At 40.4% G+C, this 23,292-nt stretch overlaps 1 protein-coding gene across 2 annotated transcripts in view; it reads right to left on the bottom strand.

Annotated features, from left to right (window-relative positions):
- Nucleotides 1-23,292, bottom strand: part of SNAP25 (synaptosome associated protein 25) — a 75,396-nt gene that overhangs the window by 5,734 nt on the left and 46,370 nt on the right. Inside the window, exons 2-7 of one of the 2 annotated variants that reach the window (XM_010994347.3) lie at nucleotides 22,247-22,382; nucleotides 20,290-20,331; nucleotides 13,989-14,037; nucleotides 6,872-6,989; nucleotides 3,144-3,269; nucleotides 577-721 (exon numbers count right to left, since the gene is read on the bottom strand). In XM_010994347.3, the coding sequence (XP_010992649.1) occupies nucleotides 577-721; nucleotides 3,144-3,269; nucleotides 6,872-6,989; nucleotides 13,989-14,037; nucleotides 20,290-20,331; nucleotides 22,247-22,318 (552 nt within the window). In that variant the 5' untranslated portion in view covers nucleotides 22,319-22,382. Of the gene's footprint in view, nucleotides 1-576; nucleotides 722-3,143; nucleotides 3,270-6,871; nucleotides 6,990-7,165; nucleotides 7,284-13,988; nucleotides 14,038-20,289; nucleotides 20,332-22,246; nucleotides 22,383-23,292 lie in introns of both variants that reach the window. The other variant, XM_010994356.3, reaches the window with a different exon arrangement.

Below are 23,292 nucleotides of genomic sequence, written 5' to 3'. Positions count from 1 at the left end.
TGAACTATCATTAAAGCTTTGGCACTTATAAAATCAAAGCTCATATCCATCTTCCGGCTAACCTAAAATAACTGTTCTTTCCCCCATTTCCTGATTCTATTCCTACATCATCTCCACTTGACAAGCTCCTAACCATCTTTCAAGACTAAATTAAAATTCAACATTTTTTTGTGTGTGGAGATTTTCCCATCACCTGACTGACCCCTGAAATCTTTCCCCTTCTAACCTGACTTCGCATTTTATGTGTGGCAAATTATATTTTCATCTGGAGGCTCACTGCTCCCATAGGTTATGAGTTTCTTGGCAGTGGGGATGGTGTCTTTCTCATCTTAACATGTTCTTTGATGCCCAGCACAGTGCCTGAAATAGAGGTGCCTGTGGGGATAAATTAAATTCTCCCCTCTTATTTACTCATCTCTTGCTGGACTTTTGTCTTGGAAAATGCGTGTCTGACATTTTCAGTGCCTGAATCCAAAGTCATGGCTTGTGGGTCATCTTATGCCCATTAAGCTTCCTCAGTGGTTATTTCAGAGGAAGCAAGGAGCACTGGGAACTTGCTGACTGCCACATGCTCACCTTCTCCATGATCCTGTCGATCTGGCGGTTCTGTGTATCAATCTCATTGCCCATATCCAGGGCCATGTGACGGAGGTTTCCAATGATGCCGCTCACCTGCTCCAGGTTTTCATCCATTTCATTTTCTCGGGCATCATTTGTTACCCTGAGAATCAGAAAGACATTTTCAGAATATAGGAAAAACTCAAAACTGAGGACCCAAAGTGTAGGAAAAATCTGTAGACCTCTAGGTATCAATCCTATCCTTTTAAAATCTTCATTCAATATGAGAACACATTTTAGCTTTTGTACATTAGAAAGTAATTTTTTAAATTGCATTATCGAATCCTTAAATTTCTATTTTTAAAGCAGGCATATTAAATAGATTAAGTTAACTACTTCTCTCACTTCCACCAAAACTTCATTTCCTCCCTTCATAGGTTTATCCCCATTTTCATTTTTCAAGGATAAAATCATTTTAGGTGGGAGGATTCCAGGTCAGAGAATGGAAGATGGAACTAGTTAGAAACTGTATTTTCCTTTCTGCAATGTCAATCCAAATCTCCAAGAGTCAAAGTCAGAATGAAAGAAAAAGCTATTGTACTGAGTCAGAGAATTTCTCCACTCATCTCTTTTCCCGTCTGGGATCAACATCAATGGGAAGAGTAATGAGAATGACAGTCTGACGCTTAATCTTGTTGGCCCCCCCAAACCCCGAAGGGAACTACTTGCTCAAGATGATTTTCATTTGCTCAGATTTTGATGCTATGGGGCTTTTCAAAAGGTGACATTGTGAATGGGTAATTTCAAGGGAGAGAACTGTAATTCTTTGTTTCAATTTGAGTGGGGAGGAAGGAGTTGGCTCTCGAAGTGCCTTACCCAAAGTGCCTTCTCACTTTTTTTTTTTTTTTTTTTTTTTAGTATCTCAGCTTGAAAGTTAGGAAGGCATTAACTCTTTGTTGTAAATGGTAGGTACTTATTCCAGAATGTTCTGGCTAATTAACATTTTCCTACTATGGATGGTGATGGGCTAAAATATGTTCAGAGGGGTTAAAACCCATCCCCCTTGGTAAATCCTAATGCAGACTGGCCCACTAAGGATTTTAGAGAAGTCTAGGGTGGATAAAATGAAAGGGGAACTTCCTAGCTTTCTTACATAGAAAAGAAGCTTATTTAAATGATCACCAGCAGCTGAGACAGACGTCTGGTTCCAGGGTTCTCAGCCCTCTGTGCATATTAGAATCACCTGAGGAGCTTTAAAAGCTACTGATACCTGGACTCAATTCTAGGGCTTCTGATTCAATTGGCGTGGATTAAGCCCAGGCACTAATAACTTTTAAAAAATTGCTCAGGTTATTCTAATGTGAATTGAGAACTCGTGGTCTAGTTTCCCCGGGAGCAGTTAGAAATACGAGTAGGATTCTCTCCTGTGAAGTTCTAGGCAGATATCTAGACCTTTATACATAAACGCAGTGACTCATTCTTGGAATCGGGGTTATTGGTTGGCAGTATCAGCTACAATGGCCTGGGTATAGATGGCTGTACAAACAGCTACCCCAGTCACTGCTGAGTCATAGTCTAGTAACCTGTCAGAAGGGATAGTAATTTTCTTTTCTTTTTAACAACACGAATATTTGTTATTATTCTGTTTTCTGGTCTCTTGAGAGCTGAGTTCTGAATTGCAGATCTGTGTGATTTGAGATTTTTTAATAGATATTTAAGGTGGCTTTTGCTTCCAGATTTCAAAGGAAATGATTAATAAGAAGCCAGGAATATTCATTATTCTCTTTTTGTACCTCCAGATCTGTTCTCTGGCCTTCTTTGCTCTCTGCTCAGAGAGGCTAACCTCTCTATGGCTGTATCACTCAGGTTCTCTGACTGATGTCCAGCAGGCTTTGGCTAATGGCCAGCAAGAGATTGAAGGGCAAGAGGCTGAAGGGTCGGGGCATTTATCTCCCTTTCTTGTTTCCTGCTGGGTTTGACAGAGGCTGTATCTCGACCTACAGCCCCTGCCCACAGCCATAACTGCCGTCTGGTTCTGGTGCTAGCTCTCTCCTGTTCCTTCAAGACTCCTCCTGCTATGGCTAGTTCATAAGTGTTTCACCACTCCTTGTAATTGACCCTGCCCACACCTCAGTAAACAATCTCTTTAATAAGTTCTGTCCAATGAAACTCATGGAATGAGACACCTGTTTACTGCCACGCTGATGCTGGATGGGGTCACGTGACTTGCCTGGTCTAATGAAACTGGAGCAAAGGCTTGATCAGAGCCTGTTCCCTAGGTTGCTGCCACCACCATGCAAGAAACCTGGGCCCTCCTGCTGGAGGGGCCACATAGAGGAGAATGGACGCTCCCCTGTGGGCAGCACCAGCCACCCACCAGATAAGCAAGTAAGGCCATTTTGGATCCTCCCTCACCCAGTTGCATGTAATGGATGAGCCCAGGAGAGGCTCTTGGAAGAACTGCTCAGCCAACATACAAATTCAGAAGTAATAAAATGGTGTTTGTTTTAAGAACCACTCAGTCTGGGGTGGTTTGTCCCTCAAAAGTAGGTAACTGCTTATAGTGCTGGCTGCACGAGGCTCACCTGCGGATGAAGCCACCACTGATGGCCATCTGCTCCCGTTCGTCCACCACACGGGCAGGCTGGCTGGCCACAACTCCATCCTGATTATTGCCCCAAGCTTTTTTGTAAGCATCGCTTGATTTAAGCCTATGCAAAAAAGAGGGTGAGTGACAAGCAAAGAGGGTGGAGCATCAAGCTCTTCAACAACAATGGTTACCTCTTCAAGCTAAGAACTGAACCAAGCAAATGAGTTTTAATTTGAGGCATTAGAGAATACCGATATATCATAATCCGGACCCAAACAGTTGGCCACCACCATGCCTCAGCTACTCAGGATTTCCTTTCCAATCAAGTCAGTTGCAATTGTCAAGATGGCAACCTTTGCCCATGGGTTGTTCTTGTTTTGGTTTGTTTTTATAGTTTAGTTGGATTTAAGACAAGGATTAAGGTAGCTGGAGGACATTCAGTTCTATTTCAATGACATGGTTATATTTTGAGACACAAAAACACACAGAAAAACATACTGGCAGACAGACACAAAACAAGACAGCCAAGTAGAGTCTACATCACACCACAGCAACACACTGTCACCAAGAAAAACATAGTTTTTACACACAATCATGCAAAGAATCCCTGTTGAATTTTTTCCCCCTGTCGCATGTATGGAATCAAACATTCCAACTCGGCATGAAGAACAGAAAGGACTGGTGGCTGGCCAAGGGTGATGGTCTTTGAGTTGCCTCTAGAGTGATTTGAATTAGATAATATATCGGTACTTCCAAACAGTCCCCATACATCCAGAGTTGATGTACAAACCTTTGTCCACAGAGACAAAAAGTAAAAGAGGCGTAGTGAAATGAATGCAGGAAAATAGAAGAGAGAACAAGCCATCTAGCACCAAAAAGGGAAATCCCTCTACATCTTCTTCATGCACCAGCTACAGGCATGAGTAGAAAGTGAAGCATTCTCATTTAAGCCAGACTACTCCAGAAGTTGACCATTCTCGAGAAGGGCACTAGCAGGACAGTAATAGCCTTCATGAGGATTTGAAACGCAGTTTCAATGGCTTCTTTGTTGGGCTGAAGGACAGGATGGGAGTGGATACAAACTCCTTCTTCAAACTATCCTGGGATGTGGTGGGGGAGAGGGGTCTGGAACTGGTGTGGTCTCCATGGGCTGTGTTTCACTGAGCTGCCTTGGAGAGAGACTTAAAATCCAGGCATACCTGTTGTGCCCAATAGAAACATGTGCAGCATATTTTGGTGGGTGTGTTGTAATTTAGCAATCAAAGATGTTTTGAGGTTCTTTGCATAGTAGAAACCACATGCTTTTTAGTCCAAGAACAGAATTTCCTCTGGCCCCATTTTCTATTATAAGACACCAGAATTTAACCTCCCCCCACTACCCCGTTACTGGAGGACCATAGCCATCTATTAAAACTGGCTCTTATTCTAATATTTGCAGATTGGGAACCTAGGAGACAAATTTGAAAATTGTACAAATGGAATTTCAGCAACCCCCACCATCTAGTGCATAATGCCCAAGAGCCAAGGCCCCACTTAGTGGGACAAAACCCAAAAACTAATTTAATGAGCTTAGAGTCTGGCTTTCTTTTTCTTTTTCTTTCTTTCTTTTTTTTTTTTAATCCAAATCCCCATCCCTTCCCTCCTCACATTGAAAGAAGTTATGTGGACTTTGTGATGCTTTCTGCTATGTAAAATGTCTGGTATACCATCTTTGGCAGAGTCAAGGGGATGGGAAAATTTGCGTTTCTGAACGAAGGCGAATCACTGCACCCACAATGCTGCACATAGACTCACATCACTGCCGGACATCTACCATAGTCCTTCGAAACATGCCGAGACAGGGCAAAGCCCTCAGAGAGTCCAGGGCACCACCAGCCACTGCGTTGTGACACATGGTTTTTAAAGCATTATTTACACACAATAGGGAACACTTCGGTCAAGCTTTGAAGCTCAGTTAGGGTCTCTTGTGCAATACGGAATGAGTGCAACTAGTAAGTGAAATTCATAGGGGCTGTATTTCATCTGAATGTTGAATTCCATACCAGGGAGGGAGGGGGCCTGCCTCCACCCTTTCTCCACACAGTTGATGGATAGGGAAACGTATCTGTTGGAATTCATCACGGAACAGGTAGAAATCTCACCTGGGGGCAAGTGGCCACTGAAAAGGATGTACAGTTAAATCTTGACTAACTGGAATGAATGCTTAGCAATGTCATTTTGGTGAATCATATGACCTTCCTAATTAACAGTGGGCCATGGAGGAAAATTTTGGTGCCAGGGTGATTACTGAATATCTGTTAGATTCCTGAACCACTTTCCTGCCTTAGAGTCTTAGGTTAGTGAACAGGACCGAGTTGCTCCTTGATTATGGTTTCTCTTGATGTGTCTCATGGCCTTTCCTCTGAAGAGCAGCTCTTATTGTTTGGTCCTCCTGGATGTGGAAGTTGCTGGATGGAAACTGAGTGATAGAATGCAAACAGCCTCGATTGACCTTTAAGAGAAACCATTTTAAATCCCTGATGGGATTTTCCCCCCCTTTTATTCATTGATCAATTTTGCTAAAAGTGGAAGGGAGCAAAAGCATAAGTACACTTGAGGGTTCTAGTTAGCTAGATTCCAGTTAATCAGGCTTTACTGTAGATCATTCTTTGGTGGGCAAAAAAAAAAGAGCTTTAAATTTATTTGTAAATTGAGCCCCTCCCCCTCCTAAACAGGAAGTGGGATATTTTAAATCAGCCTCAAAGTTTAAAGGATGTGAATGGTCATATAATCAGCTAGAAATGACATCAATTGCTATTCTAAAAGCTAGGATCAGGAGAGCTTTTAGGGAAAAGGCTTCTGTTCAAAGGGAAGTGGGAGGGAAGAGGGAGATCGGGTAACGGGTTTAATTTTCAAATGCATGTTGGACAATCCGCTCATGCATTTTTTTTCACTGCTAGTCAAATGAGACTCCCTTCCAGAACCCTTGTTTTCAGGTTCCTTCTGTTGCAAACCTTTATAACCACATGTCACATTTCTGCTACATTCCAAAAAAGCGTTGCAGAACCTTGAAAACAGTTTGAATGTTTTGTGATGTCGTGCATGCAAAATCTACACATTTCAACATTTCGGCCAGTGTACAGGGAGATCTTCCTAGAGGAAGAGTTAGAGAGGGATGGGTCCAATTTGGCTAAGGCTTGAGCTGGGTGCAGCTGCGGCATCTCTGGTCTAACCACTGACCAGATTTGACAACTGATGGGCAGTCGAAAGGGTGAAACACTGTAGTACTAATTTACGGAAGGCATGTTTGGGCCAAATCACTTTTGCTTCTGAAAAAAATCAAACCTTGATATACGTGTTTCTCACCTTCCTAACTTACCCCCAGTCTTTTCTAAATCTGCAATTTTTGGCTTTTGGGGTTTAGGGAAAATAACATTCCCTGGTTGCCTCTTTCTTGGAGGCTCGTCTCTATCACGGGGTACACTTTCTGGAAAATGTTGAAACGTTCATCAATAAAAGTTGCTGACAGTGAAGCTTTCACTGTAGTATGCCTGATTTTTAATGCATCAACAGTAACTCCTGCTAATATCATCTATGCTATGAGATGAATGCATTGGAGACGGTATCGATCTGTTCTGCATGCTACATACTCATCCTGCCTTCGCGCCCGGCAGGAATGAGCTTGTCAAGGCTTGGAGATGGGCCTTGGGAAACCAAAGCTTCAGGCAGGCAGGCAGCACCTACTTGTTACAGGGACACACACAAAGCCCGCAGAATTTTCCTAGATCCGTCAAATTCTTTTCTGCTTCTTTCATGTCCTTATTGATTTGGTCCATCCCTTCCTCAATGCGTTCCAGTTGTTCTGATTAAACACAAGTATTTTATCCCCACAGAATGAAGCAGATGGAAAAGGACAAAGAAAAAAAAGACAAAACTTCAGACATTCACTTTGACATTAAAAAAGAAAAAAAAAAAAAAGAAAGAAAGAAAGAAAGAAAAACTGGACGCCACAGATTAGAGCTGGTACCCAGTACCTACTTGTTACAAGGACATATGAAAAGGCCACAGCATTTCCCTAAATCTTTTAAATTTTTCTCGGCCTCCTTCATGTCTTGGTTGATATGGTTCATGCCTTCTTCGACACGATCGAGTTGTTCTGGTTAGGACAAAGGGATGACAGTGTGGAATGAATTTTTTTGGGGTTTCCAACAGAACATGAGAAATGACTATGTGAAACGGAATTGGAAAGAGAAGAGAGCTATTACAATGCATTGTCCGAGAGGATGCATTGCTGGAGACGGCTGTCACTGCCCTACGCAGGCAGGGGTGGAAGGAAATGAACAAAAACGATGCTCAAGTAGTTCATAGTTCAGACATGATGGGATGGGGTAGGTAGGCCTGTTTGATTCTGACTGTCCAGGAAAACAGCATGGCATACTGACTTACTCAGATACCAGTGAAACCCAAGAGAAAGAAAACAGGGTGTTAGTTTATGTTTTAGGCGTTCAGAGTTAATGCTACTAGAAAACTGTCTGCTCCAACTACAAAATGTCTCTGTTTTTTGGTTTTTGAGCATCCTCAACCAGCTAAGGGAAGAAAATAGAATCCACCTTCTTCTTTGGGGAAAATACCAACTACAGTGATAATTACTAGTGAGCACCAGATCTTTTTCCCTCTCACAGTGGCTGTCTAGCCAAAGGCGGGTGATGGGCAGATCTTGGTTTTGAATACTTAATTCACAGGAGCCGTTAAGAAAAGCTACATCAACACAGCAATGGAACATTTACATTCCTTTCATCCTATGACTTACTTGCAATGAAAGCTGGGGAAGGCATTTCACTTCTCTGCCCCTGATTTCCCATTTTCCACAATGGGGGGAGGGTACTAGACCCCAACCCCAGGCAGACAGCAGAGAAATTGAATGCCTGGGTCTCTGGAGGGGGGTGATGGATTGAACAGTCCTGAGTCATGGCTGCCAGGGAAGCTGACCTTAGTGTATCTGAGACATAGATCGATAACCATAAAAACGAATCGTACTTTAAGGTTGCCAGGGTTGCATACATCAACTTGATTAATTTTTCAAAAGTTATGTCATCAAGTTGAGTAAACTACAAGTCCCATGAATGGATTTTTAAAACCGCTTTTAAGACCATTAAAGCAGCGAGGGAGTGTCTTGGCTGTCTAATTACAAAACCTAATCACATTTCTATTCCTCTTTTCATCTATATTTTTCACACATGCATGCCTATGCCTCTGGAAAGAAAGGCATCAATAGAATGAGACTCGTAAATACATTTCCAGTCTGAGGGCATAAATAATCACTTAAAAACAATTTCACATTAAATCGTACAGTGGAAATTGTCATTCTAAAAAACTAAGATACGTTCGCTAGTGACCCAAAGTAAAGGGACTGTCCATTTGGAAATAAGAGCCTACTGTGTTGTATTCTGTTCTCTTTTGTGGGGCTGAGGGCTAGAATTCAGTTTCCTAGGGACCTTCTACCTCTGCTCTGCTTTTCAAATGACTGGGGAAAACAAAGTGTTTATCCAGCATTGGATAGCAGGAAGAAATAACAGTGTAGTGCTGGCAACCTTTTGCTGAATACATACAGGCATAGTCATATCTTGAAGAAAATTCTCAAAGGGGCTAAAAAAAAATGGATGGCAATTCTTTACATGCCAAAGAATTTTGTACTTTTTGGAAGACATCGTTCCAGTTGCCTTTAAGGAATATAACAAATTGGTCTGTAGAGCAAATTATCAAAGGAGAGGACTGGTTGGGGGAAAAGGAGCTCAACATTCTTAAAAGAGGAACCAGGTTAAGTACAGACAGAAAAAAGGATGCCAAATCTCAACTGAGGAATTGCTGATGGTTTCCTGGAGAGCTGGGCGGAGACGATCAAAGGAAGTACCTGGGCTCAGAGAGGAAACACGCTGGACTCAACTAATGACAGCTGAAATATTCATGGGTTATGGCATGGGGACACACATTCAGGTATTTGCCCTTCCTGAGGAATTTCTCTTGAGTTAATATTTTCAGCCAAAATATTAACTCTCTGACAACATTTCAGGAGCCCCACCTACTGTGTCTGTAGGGATTACAAAATAACATTTGAAAAAAAAAACAAAACTGAATGGGCCCCACGAGTGTGGAATTTCTGAACCAGAGAATTAAAGTTAAAAGATAGAAACTAACCAGGCAGGACCAAACCCATACTTCTGAGAGCTGTGTTCTGCCGCGGGTCACCAGCCTGTTCAGCAAAGAGCATAGCAAAGGAGGAGTTTTGGAGCTCTTTCGGAAAAGTTGATTCAGAAGACTATTTATAGCTACTGATATTGGTCAAATGTCTCTTTATATACAATTATAAGTCAAATCTTTAATTTAAAAAGTATTGTGGAACCATTTTGTCACAGATATTCTGAAAATAATTTTTAGAGTGTTATGTTTATGGGTAAGTTTGGGATATTGGGACTTCACAGAACTGTAATGATTTCTGTGAAGATATTTCTCAGGAAATGCTTGAAAGCAACTAACATCCTCTTTCCATCCTGGGGTGGACGGCAGCATCTCGGAGGCTGATGCAATGCCTTGTCCAGGGTTGACCGTTCCTTACCTCCCTAAACTTGTTTTCTGGCTGTTTTCTGTTTATTTTTGGAGACTGGGAGGGGAATGACACTTTGGATTGGGGAGACACCTCAGCACTTCACAGTATACGTTGGGGCAAGAGATTGTTCTTTCTTTTACCATGGTATTTGGATGACTGGTTATTTGTGATAGATTCACCAGTGGCCGGATGCTCAGGTATCTAAGTTTAGACATCTTTTCTACTAGTCTTACTTAAGTAAGGCAACATGGGGCCTTTAAAACCCTCAGTCTGGTAAACAAACAATCAAATAAAAAAAGTTGAAGAATTGCAAGACAGCAATACTATTGACCCAGTGTGAAAGACTTCATGAGTATATCCAATTATGAGATGCTGCCTACGTGATTTTCATTTTCCTTAACATTGATGAACATGAAATTCATTTAAAGAAATACAAATAGCCACGTGACTAGTGGCCTCCATATTGGACAATACAGCTTCAGTCATCTGTGCCAGATATTGGTGAGTGGACTTTGGCAAGAGGGATGTTTTCACAAATGCTACCTTGTAGTGCCATGAACCTTTTAAGGAAGTTGGAAGGCTCTCTGGATGAGGGTTTACTTTGCCTTTATTCTGTCAGGCAGAGGTCAAAGATTTCACTGCTTAGAGTAGAGCTGTGCCCATAGGATTTCCCCATGAGCCACATTTTCAGCAGTGAAACAAACATATAACCCAGCAAAGACCAACAAAGGGAACAAGAGATACAGAAGTGAAAGGTTAAATCATCCCACATTAGAGCTAAGGTGTTTCATGGGGATTTCTCTTGGAGACAAGAAAAGTCCCAGGACGCAGTACATTTCCAGGGCCGTCTGTCACGCACAGTGCTCCTTGGTGACTCCTGATACCTGAGTATAAAACAATCCCATAAGGAATTTCCGAGGGCAACCATTTAGCTGAACAACCTGGAATGGCTCTTTAGAAGGATGGCTGTTTCTTGAGACTCCTGTGCAGCTGCAAGGTAGAAGCAGTCAACACTTTTGGTGTTCAGGCAAAGACAAAATTAGTCGAGCACAACCGGAGAGAAATTTTAAAGCAGTTACTGATCTAAACAACTAAACACAGCATACACAGCATCAAGATGCATTTACGATGGTGGTGAAGATAGTTGCTGAATCATGCTCATCAGTCATCTTAAAAGGTCCTAATCTTTTCTTATGGTATAAATGGAATGTGTACCACTTAAGACCAGGCAGAAGCCACCCACTTTTGAGGGTTTTACAGCTGCATTTTCTTGCCAATATCAATGATTCACCCTGCATCTGGGAAAACCCAGGTTATCCTAGGATATATGTTTAACTGAGGAATTTAGCAGCTACTGTGGTATGGCCACGACTGAAATGTTTTAGTTGAGAGTATTAACTGCCTTGTGGGGGAAATCTGCTATTTTGCTTCACTTCCCAGAGAATAATGTATAGATGATCCTGGGAAGCATTGTGTTTAAGAGTAATGAATTTTTGTATTTGTTTGGAGATTTTGGCAAGTCTTGTCTCTAGATTTTCTTCATTGAAGTACGATGAAATTTGCTGCTCAAGTAAATATCTTATTCACTTTCTCTCTTTTTGATTTCAGATTTGTATATGTTATTATTGTTCATGTCTTTATGTCAGTGCTTCATAGTTGGGGAGGGGGGAGAAACGGCATTATCCTGAGCCTTTCCCAAACCTTTCCTCCCATTGCAATGCTCCTTTTCTACCCCCTTCACATGCAAATTATTAACTAAAAGAGTTATTAAGGCAGAACTCATTATTATCTGAGTGTGTATGTATCAATTTAGCTCTGAAACTGAGGTACCAGTCTTCTATATGGGCACCTACTGCCTAATTAAACACATTAAAAAAAAAAGCAATGATTTATTTCAAAGTCTGGGACATTTTTATACAGATCAAGTCAGCAAGTCTTACAATTTTAGCAAATTCATGTGAGGAGTTCTGAAGACTGCCACAAGCTCCTGTAATTCCTTCAAAATACAACTCCACTAGACTCCATTGCTTTTGTATACATTTTGACAGTTTGTATTTTAAAATATGGATGTAAAGTGTTGAGATTGATGCTCAATCGTTTTTTTTAAAAAAAAATTTCTCTTGATTTTTTTTTTATTTGGTTGGTGTATATATATTGAAAAAGTTCAATACAAATAAATGATGTAGAAACAAAAGTCTTACATCACAGCCATGAGTGAGTGCCCCTCAGGTCTCCCTTTAAGAGGGACCCTGTGGTTAGGTGACACCTCCAGCTGCTGCACCCATGGGATTCACCAGGGCATTTACATGGAGGCCATGCCCTCCCTGGGATGCTTCTAGCCCACGGCTGAGCACAACTTACTGAGCTGAGGCATTCCTGCCTACCATGTGGCTGCTCCATTGGGTTGTCTTTGCTTCTGGGATGCCCATCAGCCTGCATGAGACTTTCTCAGAGCAGTCCTGCAGTTTGGGACTTTCCTCCCTGTCTCCTCTTACAAGTGTTGGACCTGCATCACAGTCTGAAGGCTCTCCCTGCCTACTCCTGCTCCCTCTTCCCTTGACCCATCACAGACACTTCCCTAATAAATCTCACACACTTTTAAAAAATTTTTTTTAATTAATTTAATCTTTTTTGGAGGAGGAGGTAATTAGGTTTATTTCTTTATTGGTTTATTTTAATGGAGGTACCAGGGTTGAACCCAGCACCATCTCACACACTTTTAATTGATGCTTTGCGTTTGCTTCCCAGAGGACCCCAAATAACGCCCCTTCCTCCAGTCCTTGCCTGTCCCCGCCCTGAGTCCTCAAAAGTCAGTTAATAAAGATTTATCTCATATATTGTAATGGTTGCAGAAGAATTTCTTTTATGGCCATACCATAATCCATTTGGCTGGTCTCCCCACTGACAGACATTTAGGTTGTTTCCAGTTTTACGAACTCTTACAGGTAAGGCATGTATATTTTGCTTCATTCTAGGAGTGGAATGTCTTGGTCCAAATAGGTGCACTTCAAAATTTGGAGATATTATCAAATTACTCTTCAAACATTTGTATCAATCAACAGGGCCCATCTGCAGATTGAGAGTTTCTGTCTTCCCAGCATATTCACAGCATTGATTATTATCAATTAAAACAAGTTGTGCCAATCTGCTAAAGACTGTTGTTGGGTGAAGCACGGTTTCTTATGTCTGTTTGTAAGCTGGTAATTTATATATTACATCCATTTTTTCTTGTAGGTTGTTGTCCTTTTCTTTGATAATATAGCAGGGTCTCTGTATTTTAGAGACATGCCTCACATCTGTTATCTGTAAGGCAATTCCCCTCCCCTCCTGCCCCCTGGCTTTTGAGGTTTATTCTTAGAGTTTGTCTATGGTGTCCCATGTTAAAAATAAATTTTATATTTTTATCTTTGACATTAAAAAGTTTCTCATGATTGCTAAGGATTTTCTAAAGCCTTCAGTAAATATAAATAAAGAGAAAAAATTTTCTGCCAAATCTGTTATGATAAGAATTCAGATTGGAATCAGGTAACTAACTTGTGGCTGGAATTAAATAAAGCATCACGGTATGGCTAGGTGTCTAAGTAAAAAAAAAATTTTGGTATTTGACTTCTAGAGTCTACTGCAGACTATGGAGATGCTATAGTAAAATGCTGGCCCTCTGATTTTCATTGCTTCTAGCATTTCCATAATTAAAAGAAAGAGTTCAAATATTTTAAATTGTTCAACTTTCCATTTTCCAATGATCTTCCTCAACTCATGTCTTGTTAAACACAGCTTCCAGCTCTTTAAGGAATTCCCATAACGACTTGGAAATCAAAGCTGCGGGGTGCTGAATTAGGATGGTCAAAAGAAATGGGCAACACGATATACTCTTCTCTCATTCTTTCTGGGAATTATTAGAAGAAAACCAAATTTATGGGAAAGATTGGGGATCAGGGGGGAATTCGCAAACTGCCCAAAATACTATCATTAAAAAAATCCAAGCAACTGACTTCTGCCTTCAAATTCTGTTACCCCCAACACATAACAAGGAGAGTAGTACCACTTATTGAGTCGTGAAGACCTCAGCATTTCCCTACATCTACCAATCTTTTCAATAGAAAAAAGGAGAAAAAAAGCAAGATGAAAACTCTAGAGCTATCACACTCATATATGTGTGTAACACATGTCAATGACCACCTGTGTATGCACAAATCACTTTTTAAATGCAATTTATTCAGATGAGGAATTGTTCTTACTGAAGAAATCTGAACTTACCTCCTTGTTCATCCAACATAACCAAAGTCCTGATACCAGCATCTTTACTCTACATTCCAATAATGGTAGCAAAGTGGAAAAGAGTTAGGGAAAAGAGAGAAAGAGAAATCAGTAAGGGGACAATTAGCCCTAGAAATGGAAAATGAAGAAGGACCAAAGGAAAAAGAGGGAGAAACTATGGCGAAGAGTATTAGGGGCTGGGGAGGGACTCAGAGGAGTGGGTCACCTGTGGAATTGCTCCGTCAGTGATTCTCAGGATAGAAGTGGGGGTGTAGCTCAGTCTCCATGGGGTGGGGCTGGGGATGGAGCTTTCATGCAATTGGAATACTCATACTTAATATTATACTAGGATTTTATATCTAGAAAATAAAAATGCCTAGTTTTTGTAACACCAACCACAGAAAGCAAATCTTTTAAAATCTTCTAGGCTGAATCTTCTCTGGCAAGATATATCAGAAAATTCCCATCAGTGAACTGGGGAGAGATGCTCCACTGGAAAGATGTGTAGGAATCTTGAGGGGGGTGTGAAATTTTTAGGTTTATCAAAAAAGATTACTTCTTCACAAAGGTCACTGAGAAATACAGCTCAAAAGGAAATTCAACCTCCTATTTTTTTCTCTGTGGAGAGAAGTTCTGCCAGATTTAGAAAGGGCTTGACAGATGAGAAATAAGGGCTTTTTCTAATGAAATCTAAAATTTTGCACAATAATATAGTGTGAGAAAATAATTCATCCACCAGATTTACTGCAGCTTTTGTGTGCCAGAGAAGTCTATAAAAGGCACCCCGTATCTCACTCCTTATGACCTAAATAAACCAGACATCCCTGAACTATTTGGTGGAGGTGGGTGGGAGTTGGTGGGTGGGAGAAAAGGAGGAGCTATCTGCATTGCAGACACTTAGAGGTCATCATTTCCAGGAATTCTAACTAGTTAAGTTAAGACCTTCCATAGTACAGGATGATTGTTAATGAGTATTAAATGGCATTGCTTACAGTTTGGATTAATTGGTTTTTCAAGGAAAGCTCATGGTGGTCCCTAGAATAAATTCTAAAATAAGACATCTCTCTGGCCCCATTTATTTTCCACTGACTTATGTTAAAGAATGAGAGACATTAGTGGAGGTCAACAAAATTTTTTTTGAACAGTATTTTAACAATTTAGTTCCAATAGTGCTTTTAAAACATAAAATAAAACACTGAAAATGATTTCTGTGAGCTTTTATAAAATTCACTATTTCATTCGGACAGAAAAGCCTATTTTACTTTTTTCTTTATGGAATAAAAGATTCTTTAAATTCTACAAGGGCTTTACAATTTTCAAAAGTTTCACACACACAATTTCATATAATCCCATAAAAAACTCCTTTTCCTCTCTACCCTTTACAGTGCCCCTTCCCCCTCCACTCTCTCAACTGGTAACAACTAGTTTGTTCTCTATAAAACTGCTCTTTTGGTTTTAGTAACAAGTTTGTTGTATTTTTTAGACTCCACATATAAGTGATATCATATAGTATTTGTCTTTCTCTGTCTGATTTATTTCACTTCTCATAATGCCCTCCAAGTCCATCCATGTGGCTGCAAATGGCAAAATTTTCATTCTTTTTCATGGCTGAGTAGTATTCCATTGTGTATGGGAAACAGGTGAGTGATTTTAATTTCATCAGTCCAGCTCTTATCTGTTTACATTTTCTGCTATACCCATTTATTTTATATGAAGCCCTGCAAGCATAATTTCCAATTCATTCAATCTGGTGCTCAATGTTTCAGCACTGGAATGATTCACAGAGCAATCAAGAGTTGGCCCCAGTTTGGGAGAACAGAAGCAGTAAGCATAGATCAGGGAGTCAGGAAGGCTGGATTGTGTTCTTAGCTCAGCCACCAACTAGTCATGAGGTTGTGGAAGAGTCACATGAGCTTTCAGAATGTTTCCCCATGTTTAAGATAAGGATAGAAATGCTAAATAAGATTGGATAGTTGATTGGATGGTTCATTCACTCACACACTTATGTATTCATTTATTCACTAAGTGACAATCAAGCCTCCACTCTGCTCCAGGCACTAAGGTAAGGGCCAACACGTGGCTTCTCAACTGTGCTCCAAAGAAGAAGAAACCATTTGGTCAGGTGGGTGGAGCTGGCATCTGGGAGTCAGTAATTCCGAATTCTAGACTTATCTTTGAAATTCTATTGCTCTAAAGCCACCTGTTCTGTGTCTCAGTTTTTCCAGCTATCAGATGGGGACAGAAATATCTCCCTCACTTCTCAGCACTTACAAAGATAAAACGAGTTACCGAGCATAAAGGCTTCTAAAAGTTCAACTCCATGGGAGGCTGTGATTCAAAAATAGAGAGAAAGAATTTAATTTGTGTGGAATCTCGATCAGTTGAGAATGAGCTGCTGTGTTTGTTTTCTTAGATCTTTTTATTTTTTGTGAAATTCTCAAAAATTTTTTTTGTGGGAGTTGCTGGTGGAAGGGCAGTGCTGGGGGTAGGAATTCATGCTCTGGAATCAGGTAGACTTGGGTTTGAGTTTCATCTCCGTCATTTTCAGCTGTGTGTCTCTAGCAAGTTCCTTAACTGCTGTGTACTTCCATTTCCTCGAGCAAAGCAGTAGTAAAAGGCGACTACAGGGATTAAATTAGATAACATGAGCTTGGTTATGACAGCTCTGAGCACAGTGCCTGGCACAGACTGGGTTCTCTGTAAATTGTTAGAACTTGTATATGCAGCTCCACTGTTTTGCTGACAGCTTTTATTGAAGCAACTGGATTGTCCTTTGGGGGAACTTGGAGGGCAAGAGAGAAGATCAGGGATGGGGACGATACCTCGAGTGAAGCAGAATGTTACTTTCTCTTGTTCCTTAACGAGTATTATGTTTTAATAGCTAGGAGTCAGAGGAGATGGTTCTATTTTTGCCTTCCCTCAATTCTTGGTTCCTGTTGGGGATTCCTGGGAAAATTTTGCCTAAGAACAGGGAGAGTGGGAGGTATCAGGGATTATTTTTTTCATTTTTTTCTTTTTACTTTTGATTTCTCAATTCTTTTTATTTTTCTTGCTGATGAATGAAGACCATATTTATAGAACATTTTAAAGTCTTTCTTTTGTCACCCTGAAATACTTTTCCCCTAAGTCCAATACATCTGAGCTAAAATTAGGGCAGTCGGGCACTCTCTTAACTGCTAGAGTCCCAAAAGACCCCCCACATCTGCCCACCTGAAAACAACTGCCCAGCCGAAATTTTCTATTTTTAGTGGAAAGTGTGGCCTAACCAAGATAATATCTTTAGATTCTTATTTTCTTCTTGTGATCAAAGTGTCTTTGAAAGATAAGTTGGAAAGAAAAGAAAAGATGCTAAAACACCCATGAAATGTTGGGGAGCCCTCAGTAACCCCCACTCCATGAAAGCTCTGTGTGGGGCTTTTGAATCGGCCTGCCCTGCAATAGCATGGCTTTTCCTGGCTTAGTTTCATGGTCCCAGGGCATTAACGGGTAGACTTCACTTCCTGCAGTGAGTGTTGGCAGATTTAACCTTTTTGCCTGGAATCAAATATTCCCGCCTTGAGAACACATTCATGCCCCTCCATCCAGCATTCACTGTTTCCTCCTCTGTACTCCTGAGGCAGGGGTGGCCTTGAATTTGGAGACCTCTTTTCACATCTGTTTTCCTGCATGATATCAGTTTTGATCTTCCACCCCCATGCACCAAGGTGAGGGCCTTCCATAAATATTTGCTGAAATGCATGCATCAAAAGAGTCAGTTCCCAACTCCAGGCTGGGAACCAAGTACTTTGAGATTTCTAATCTTGTTACCTGTGGACAGTATTGTTTTTATGCACTTTCTCCACTGACCTCTGTGGAAATTTACATCGTCCTTGAAACACTGACGATGACTTCTATTAAAAAACTAGCCTCTATGCCTACTACTCCGTTACACCCTAAAGTCCACGAGGGATGGCACAAAGTTCTATATTCCACTAAAAGTGGGACTGTTTGCCTTAGGGAGACTTCACAAGTTGAGCAACCTTTCCTGTCTTTGAGACTGAATTTCAGTAAGAATTCAGCTCAATTCAAATTATGCACTTTGGGATCATGAGCAAGGATCCTGGCATTTCAATGCAAGGATTTTCCAAATGATTTCTGCCTTTGATGAATATTTAATGCCAATTCTCTTTAAAGAGAATTTCCTCCTTGACTGAAAGGCAGAATATCATCTGGGCAGCCAATGCCCTAGACATAAGGGGTGTTTGACCATCAATATAAAATAAGCCAGGAGGCTGTGAGAGCAATCAATCCAGTCTGATAATGCCTTGCTCATAATTTCCTAAGGATGGAAAGTCTAAGAGCCTCCTCTCACTTATTAGAGGGAGGAGATAGCTTCCATCTGTTTCAGCCCCTGTACTCCGATGCAACTTCATGCTTGATCGGGAAACACTTTAGGGGAAACAAAAAATGTGTGATTTGAGAATCCTACTTCAATCAATAGAGCTTTTGAGATGTTTTCCCCCAGAATAAATTGGACTGCCTGAAGTCTAAGAAGACACAGCAAGAAGTGTCCCTGGCTCGAAGATTCCGATGGCGGAGGGGCCTGTTGGGAAAGGTGCGTTGGATGCTTTTTCTCCATCACTTTCCGCATTCTAGGCAGTGTTTCAACATTGCACAGGTGGGCAAATGGATAGTTCTGACGGTTTAGAATTTTACTTCACGTGTACATACACACATAAATGAAAATGAAATTTAAGCTTAGAGACCAAGGTCATAAAGACTTATCAAGATAGTGGCATCAGCTGACTGCTGGGCTCCTTTCGGTCAGTCACCGTGAGAGCTCACATGGGAATATTACTCACATTTGTTCCTTTCACTTGTTCTCATGATAGGTTGAGGGGCAATACATCTATTGGGAAAGCCTCACCAGGCACTTTTAGATTAAGAATATCTGCCTCCTTCTTGGTCCCCAAGTATTTCTGCATAAGTGGTGTTGCCAGGATAGAACAAAGAAAACATTTCTCTTCATTAAGAGAGCAAAGGCTGCTTTCCTGTGCTGCCAAGGGCCCCTTGCTGGACTGCCTTCCTGTGGGGGTCAATTTGTGCTATGCTGCAGGCTCAAACTGTCGTGTTTTTGTGATGATAGATTTTGTTCGGTGCACCCCTCCACCCTTCCCCAGGTTCCTTGGAGCTCATAGTTGCCACCTTCTCCTCCCCATCCTGTGGTGCATTTAGCCATATTTCATTCCTAGGTGGGAAGCTGAAGCTGCAGAAATAAGGGGAAATGTTGGCTTCTACACAGTGGGAGGTGACTGCCCTTGCTTTTAGCCTTATACAATTTATCTATTTCTCTTTTCATGTCATTGCATAAGCAATTTACAGTAGCACGAGGCAAAGGAGGCCCATTTAATCATTCTGCTCAAAAAGCCCCAAGATCTCTAAAGATGATAACCACACATGAATTTATATATTGATAAGCATTTTCAAAGCGTAGCTAAAACAGCATTTCACTGAATAAAGACGATTAGGCTTGTTTTATTCATTTAAAGATAAATATAGCTCATTCCATTCTGTTTCCACTTCATCTCTCCCAACGGACAAGTTCAATTAATCCATTTATTCTTCCTGGTTGACTGCTGCTCTCCCAAATTGGAATGAGTGAGCTTTATTGCAAATGCCCTTTTGATTCCATTATTGCTATTTGCCCTATTTTACCCATTTAAAAATATTTGGGGATTCATTAACCATGCCTTGCAAATGGATGTTCAATCCAGAGTCAGGAATATAAAAGAGCTTCTATATTTACATGACTAGACTTGATGTTTCCCTTTACTAAAGAATTTTCCTATTATTTCATGAATTTTAGTGCCTGATTCTAAATGTAACAATTTCTGAAAACGTTATACCTCTATGGATAGATATTTTTCAAAGACACATGTGGCTAAAGTTTGAACAGAATGCCAAGATTTAGCTGCAAGTTAGAGGCATCAAAATCATATAAACAAATGAGGATTTTATGTAGACAATTCTTTTGTATATTAAAAATCACTCTGATTTGCTTTTGTGATTTCTTGGGAACATTTATTTACTTGGAAGGGCCATCCTCCTCTGCTTCCCAGACTTTGAAGATAGTCTGGGCTGGGAAGGAGAGTGAAGACTTTGATGGCTATCTGGCAACTTAAATACAGCATCTCCTTCATTAGGTGGCTTTCTGGTAGCTCCATTCACAATGGGACCATGACCCAGGGAAATGCAGTAGGGTCCAGGCAAAGAATATGTCAGCCAAGGGGATTAGTTCATCTTAAATACAGTCACTTCTTACCTCTTCAACTAGTTGCAGCATACGACGGGTGCTTTCCAGCGACTAAGATAAATAAATAAATAAATATTATGAGTGCAGGATCCAGAGGTCTTGCAAAATTGGAAGAACTTTCTTCAGTTAGGAAACACAACGGGTCGCTATCACATGTTCTTTGAAGTTTGTAACCGAAACACATTTTCAGTCTCTTTCCTGTGAGGCTTTCTGCATAGTTAAGATTCCCTAAAGCAATTACATTACAGCTGACTGTCATAAAATCAAAACCACATGAAGTTGATCTCGATATCAAAAGTAGAGTAATCTGGAAAAGATAATTTTGCATGTGCAGGATGCATGCAAAATTATCTCAAATACTCAGCGGACCAACTGGGCCTCCCCAGACCAGGAATATTGAATTTTAAAGACAAACATAATTTTTCATGAATTGAGATGAATCTAACATCGAGTTTCTTATAAAGCTCCCAGAAACACAATTGGAAGTTCTTATCAGTACAAATCAAGTTGTTGCCCTAGGGTGGAAAGAAAATCAAGCGTGTTTGAAATAACTAGCCTATAGGAGACAGTGACAATAATTATCTTCATCCTCCGATAAGGAAAAATGAGATGGAAAGTGAACTCAGCACTGGTCCCTTGGGCATTGGTGTGGTCACCTTTTTCTTAGTTTCTTTGAAATTACTAGAATCCAGCAACCAGTGTGATTTCTCAAAGCTGTGCTTTTAAGTGACAAACTTATTTTGGACAAGAGTTCGCAGGAATATGAAAAATGTTGACTTTCCTGGAAGAATTGTCAGCAGGCTGCTTTCTTTTAAAATAAAATGGTTGTCAGCAGTAGTGTGTTGGTAAATGTTTAACAAGTGGCTCTCCAGAAAAAATATATATATGTGTGTGTGTGTATGTTTATTTTAATGATATAAAGGATGAATAGCACAAAATTGACAAATAATAATAAGATACACAATACTCTTTATTGTAAATTTCAATAGATTCTTATAGAAAACTTTTTTTGTTTTTTGTTGAACTCTTGTCCACAGCTAAGCTCCCATGGAACAAATGTAGTTCTCGCATGAAGGCTATTTACGTTATTACGTTATTTACACTACTAATTGCTATATAATGTTATATAACGTTTAGTTACGTTAATGAGTAAGAGGAAAGTGAAACAATGGAGACATGTGGAATTTTATTTACTTGTTGATGATGCCAAGTGGCTTCTCTGCTGAAGAGAATCATAGTTTTCAAATACTGGAAGATTTTCTCAATTTTTTGTGTTATCCAGTGTAATGGCTGCAGAGGTGTATACTTTGAAGTCTAATCTGAGTTATTAATATTTTTCTACTTTCTTAAGTCTAGAAGATCAACAAAACAATAAGTCAGGCCCTGATTTGTAGGGTTTGAAGATTCATGGCATAAATACTCTTTCTCTGTCTGATTTCTAACTACACTGTAGTGTCCCTGAAGGTGAACTTGAGTCACAGTAATGCGTCGTTGTACAGTATCCCCACACAACAGACAAAACAAGCGTGAAAAACTTTGAAAGCATAGACAGTAATAAAATCATTAGGATGTGACGAGATTTGAGTATTTATTATCTTTGATTTTAATATGATCTATTTAATTGTCATTTTATATAATTCAATTTCAATACCAGCTTGCAAAATTCTAGAAAATGTAACAACCAGCTCAACACTGGCTGTAAGCCACCCAAAGATACTACTTTTCTTACAGGATCTTGACTTCTGTAGATTTCTAGAAGTTGGGGGTTTAGGTTAAGTCATTGATCTGCACGTGGGTTTTATAACCAACTCATTCTGGTCTGCAGAGGCTTTAGGTGTATAGGAAATCAAAGTCATACTTCTCCTTTTTTTTGAGACATGGCAAAGCCTTTTTCCCACCTCAACTTGAATACGACAAACCACGCAGCTCCCCGTCTTTCACTCCCTTCCCAGGTCTCCAACCTCACCTCGTCAGCCAGCTGGTCAGCCCTTCGCTGCATCTCCTCCAGTTCATTGCGCATGTCCGCGTCTTCAGCCATGGTAGCAGTGGGGGGTGGCTGGGTGCCTGGGCTGGGGCGTCAGTGATGGGTTTGATCACAGAACCTGGAAAGAAGTAGATTTGAACATGTGAGAGCTTATATGTGTACGTGCAGTTGTGCCCAAATAGGGGAAGATCTAAATGGTCCACACTCTGTCTCTATAGCTCAGTTCTCTTCTGAGCTGGAAGCCATAATCAGACGGGAGTCGAGAGAATTATGCTGTTTCTCCAAAAGCCATCATGAATGCATATCTGCCTACTTTACAGTGGAGATAGACACCTATCTACCCATGAAGTATTTTTTAAGACACACACAACTCAAGAGTTTGGAATGTTGGGATGGAAGGATGTGGTTCTGTATTAATACTTTTAACTTCATATTTTTAAATTTAAATTTTATTTTTTTAACAGCTTTATTGAGGTATAGTTGACATACACTAAATCCCACATATTTGAAGTATACAATTTGAGAAGTTTGACATATGTATACACCCAGGAAACCACGACCTCAAGAAAATAAACATATCCATCACCCCACAAAGTTTCCTCATGCCTTTTATAATCCTACCTACCCACCCATTCACCCCATCTCACTGTACCCCTGCGCCATGACAACTGCTTATCTGCATTATGTCACTACAAATTATTTTGCATTTACTAGAATTTTATATAAATGGAATGATACAGTATGTACTATTTTTTGTCTGGGCTCCTTTCCTTAGCATAATCACTTTGGGATTCTTTCAAGTTGTAGTTTGTACTAATAATTCATTCCTTGCTGCTGTTGAGTAGTTTTCCATTGTATTTAGAGGCATTTAGAAGCAAAAGACAGAAGATCTTTACTCTCTTTCAGTTGTTATCTAAGGTTGCCAAGAGGGCTTATGTGGGTGTACACAGGAATTTTTCTAAAGAGGGATGGGCCCTTGGCCCTGAAATGTGACCAATGCACTTTTTTTTTTGGCTCCTCTCTTGAAA

Source organism: Camelus dromedarius, chromosome 18 (assembly GCF_036321535.1).
Source record: "Camelus dromedarius isolate mCamDro1 chromosome 18, mCamDro1.pat, whole genome shotgun sequence".
NCBI classification, from domain to species: Eukaryota; Metazoa; Chordata; class Mammalia; order Artiodactyla; family Camelidae; genus Camelus; species Camelus dromedarius.
Note: the sequence above shows the minus strand (reverse complement) of the source record. Positions and strands in the feature narration are given on the sequence as shown.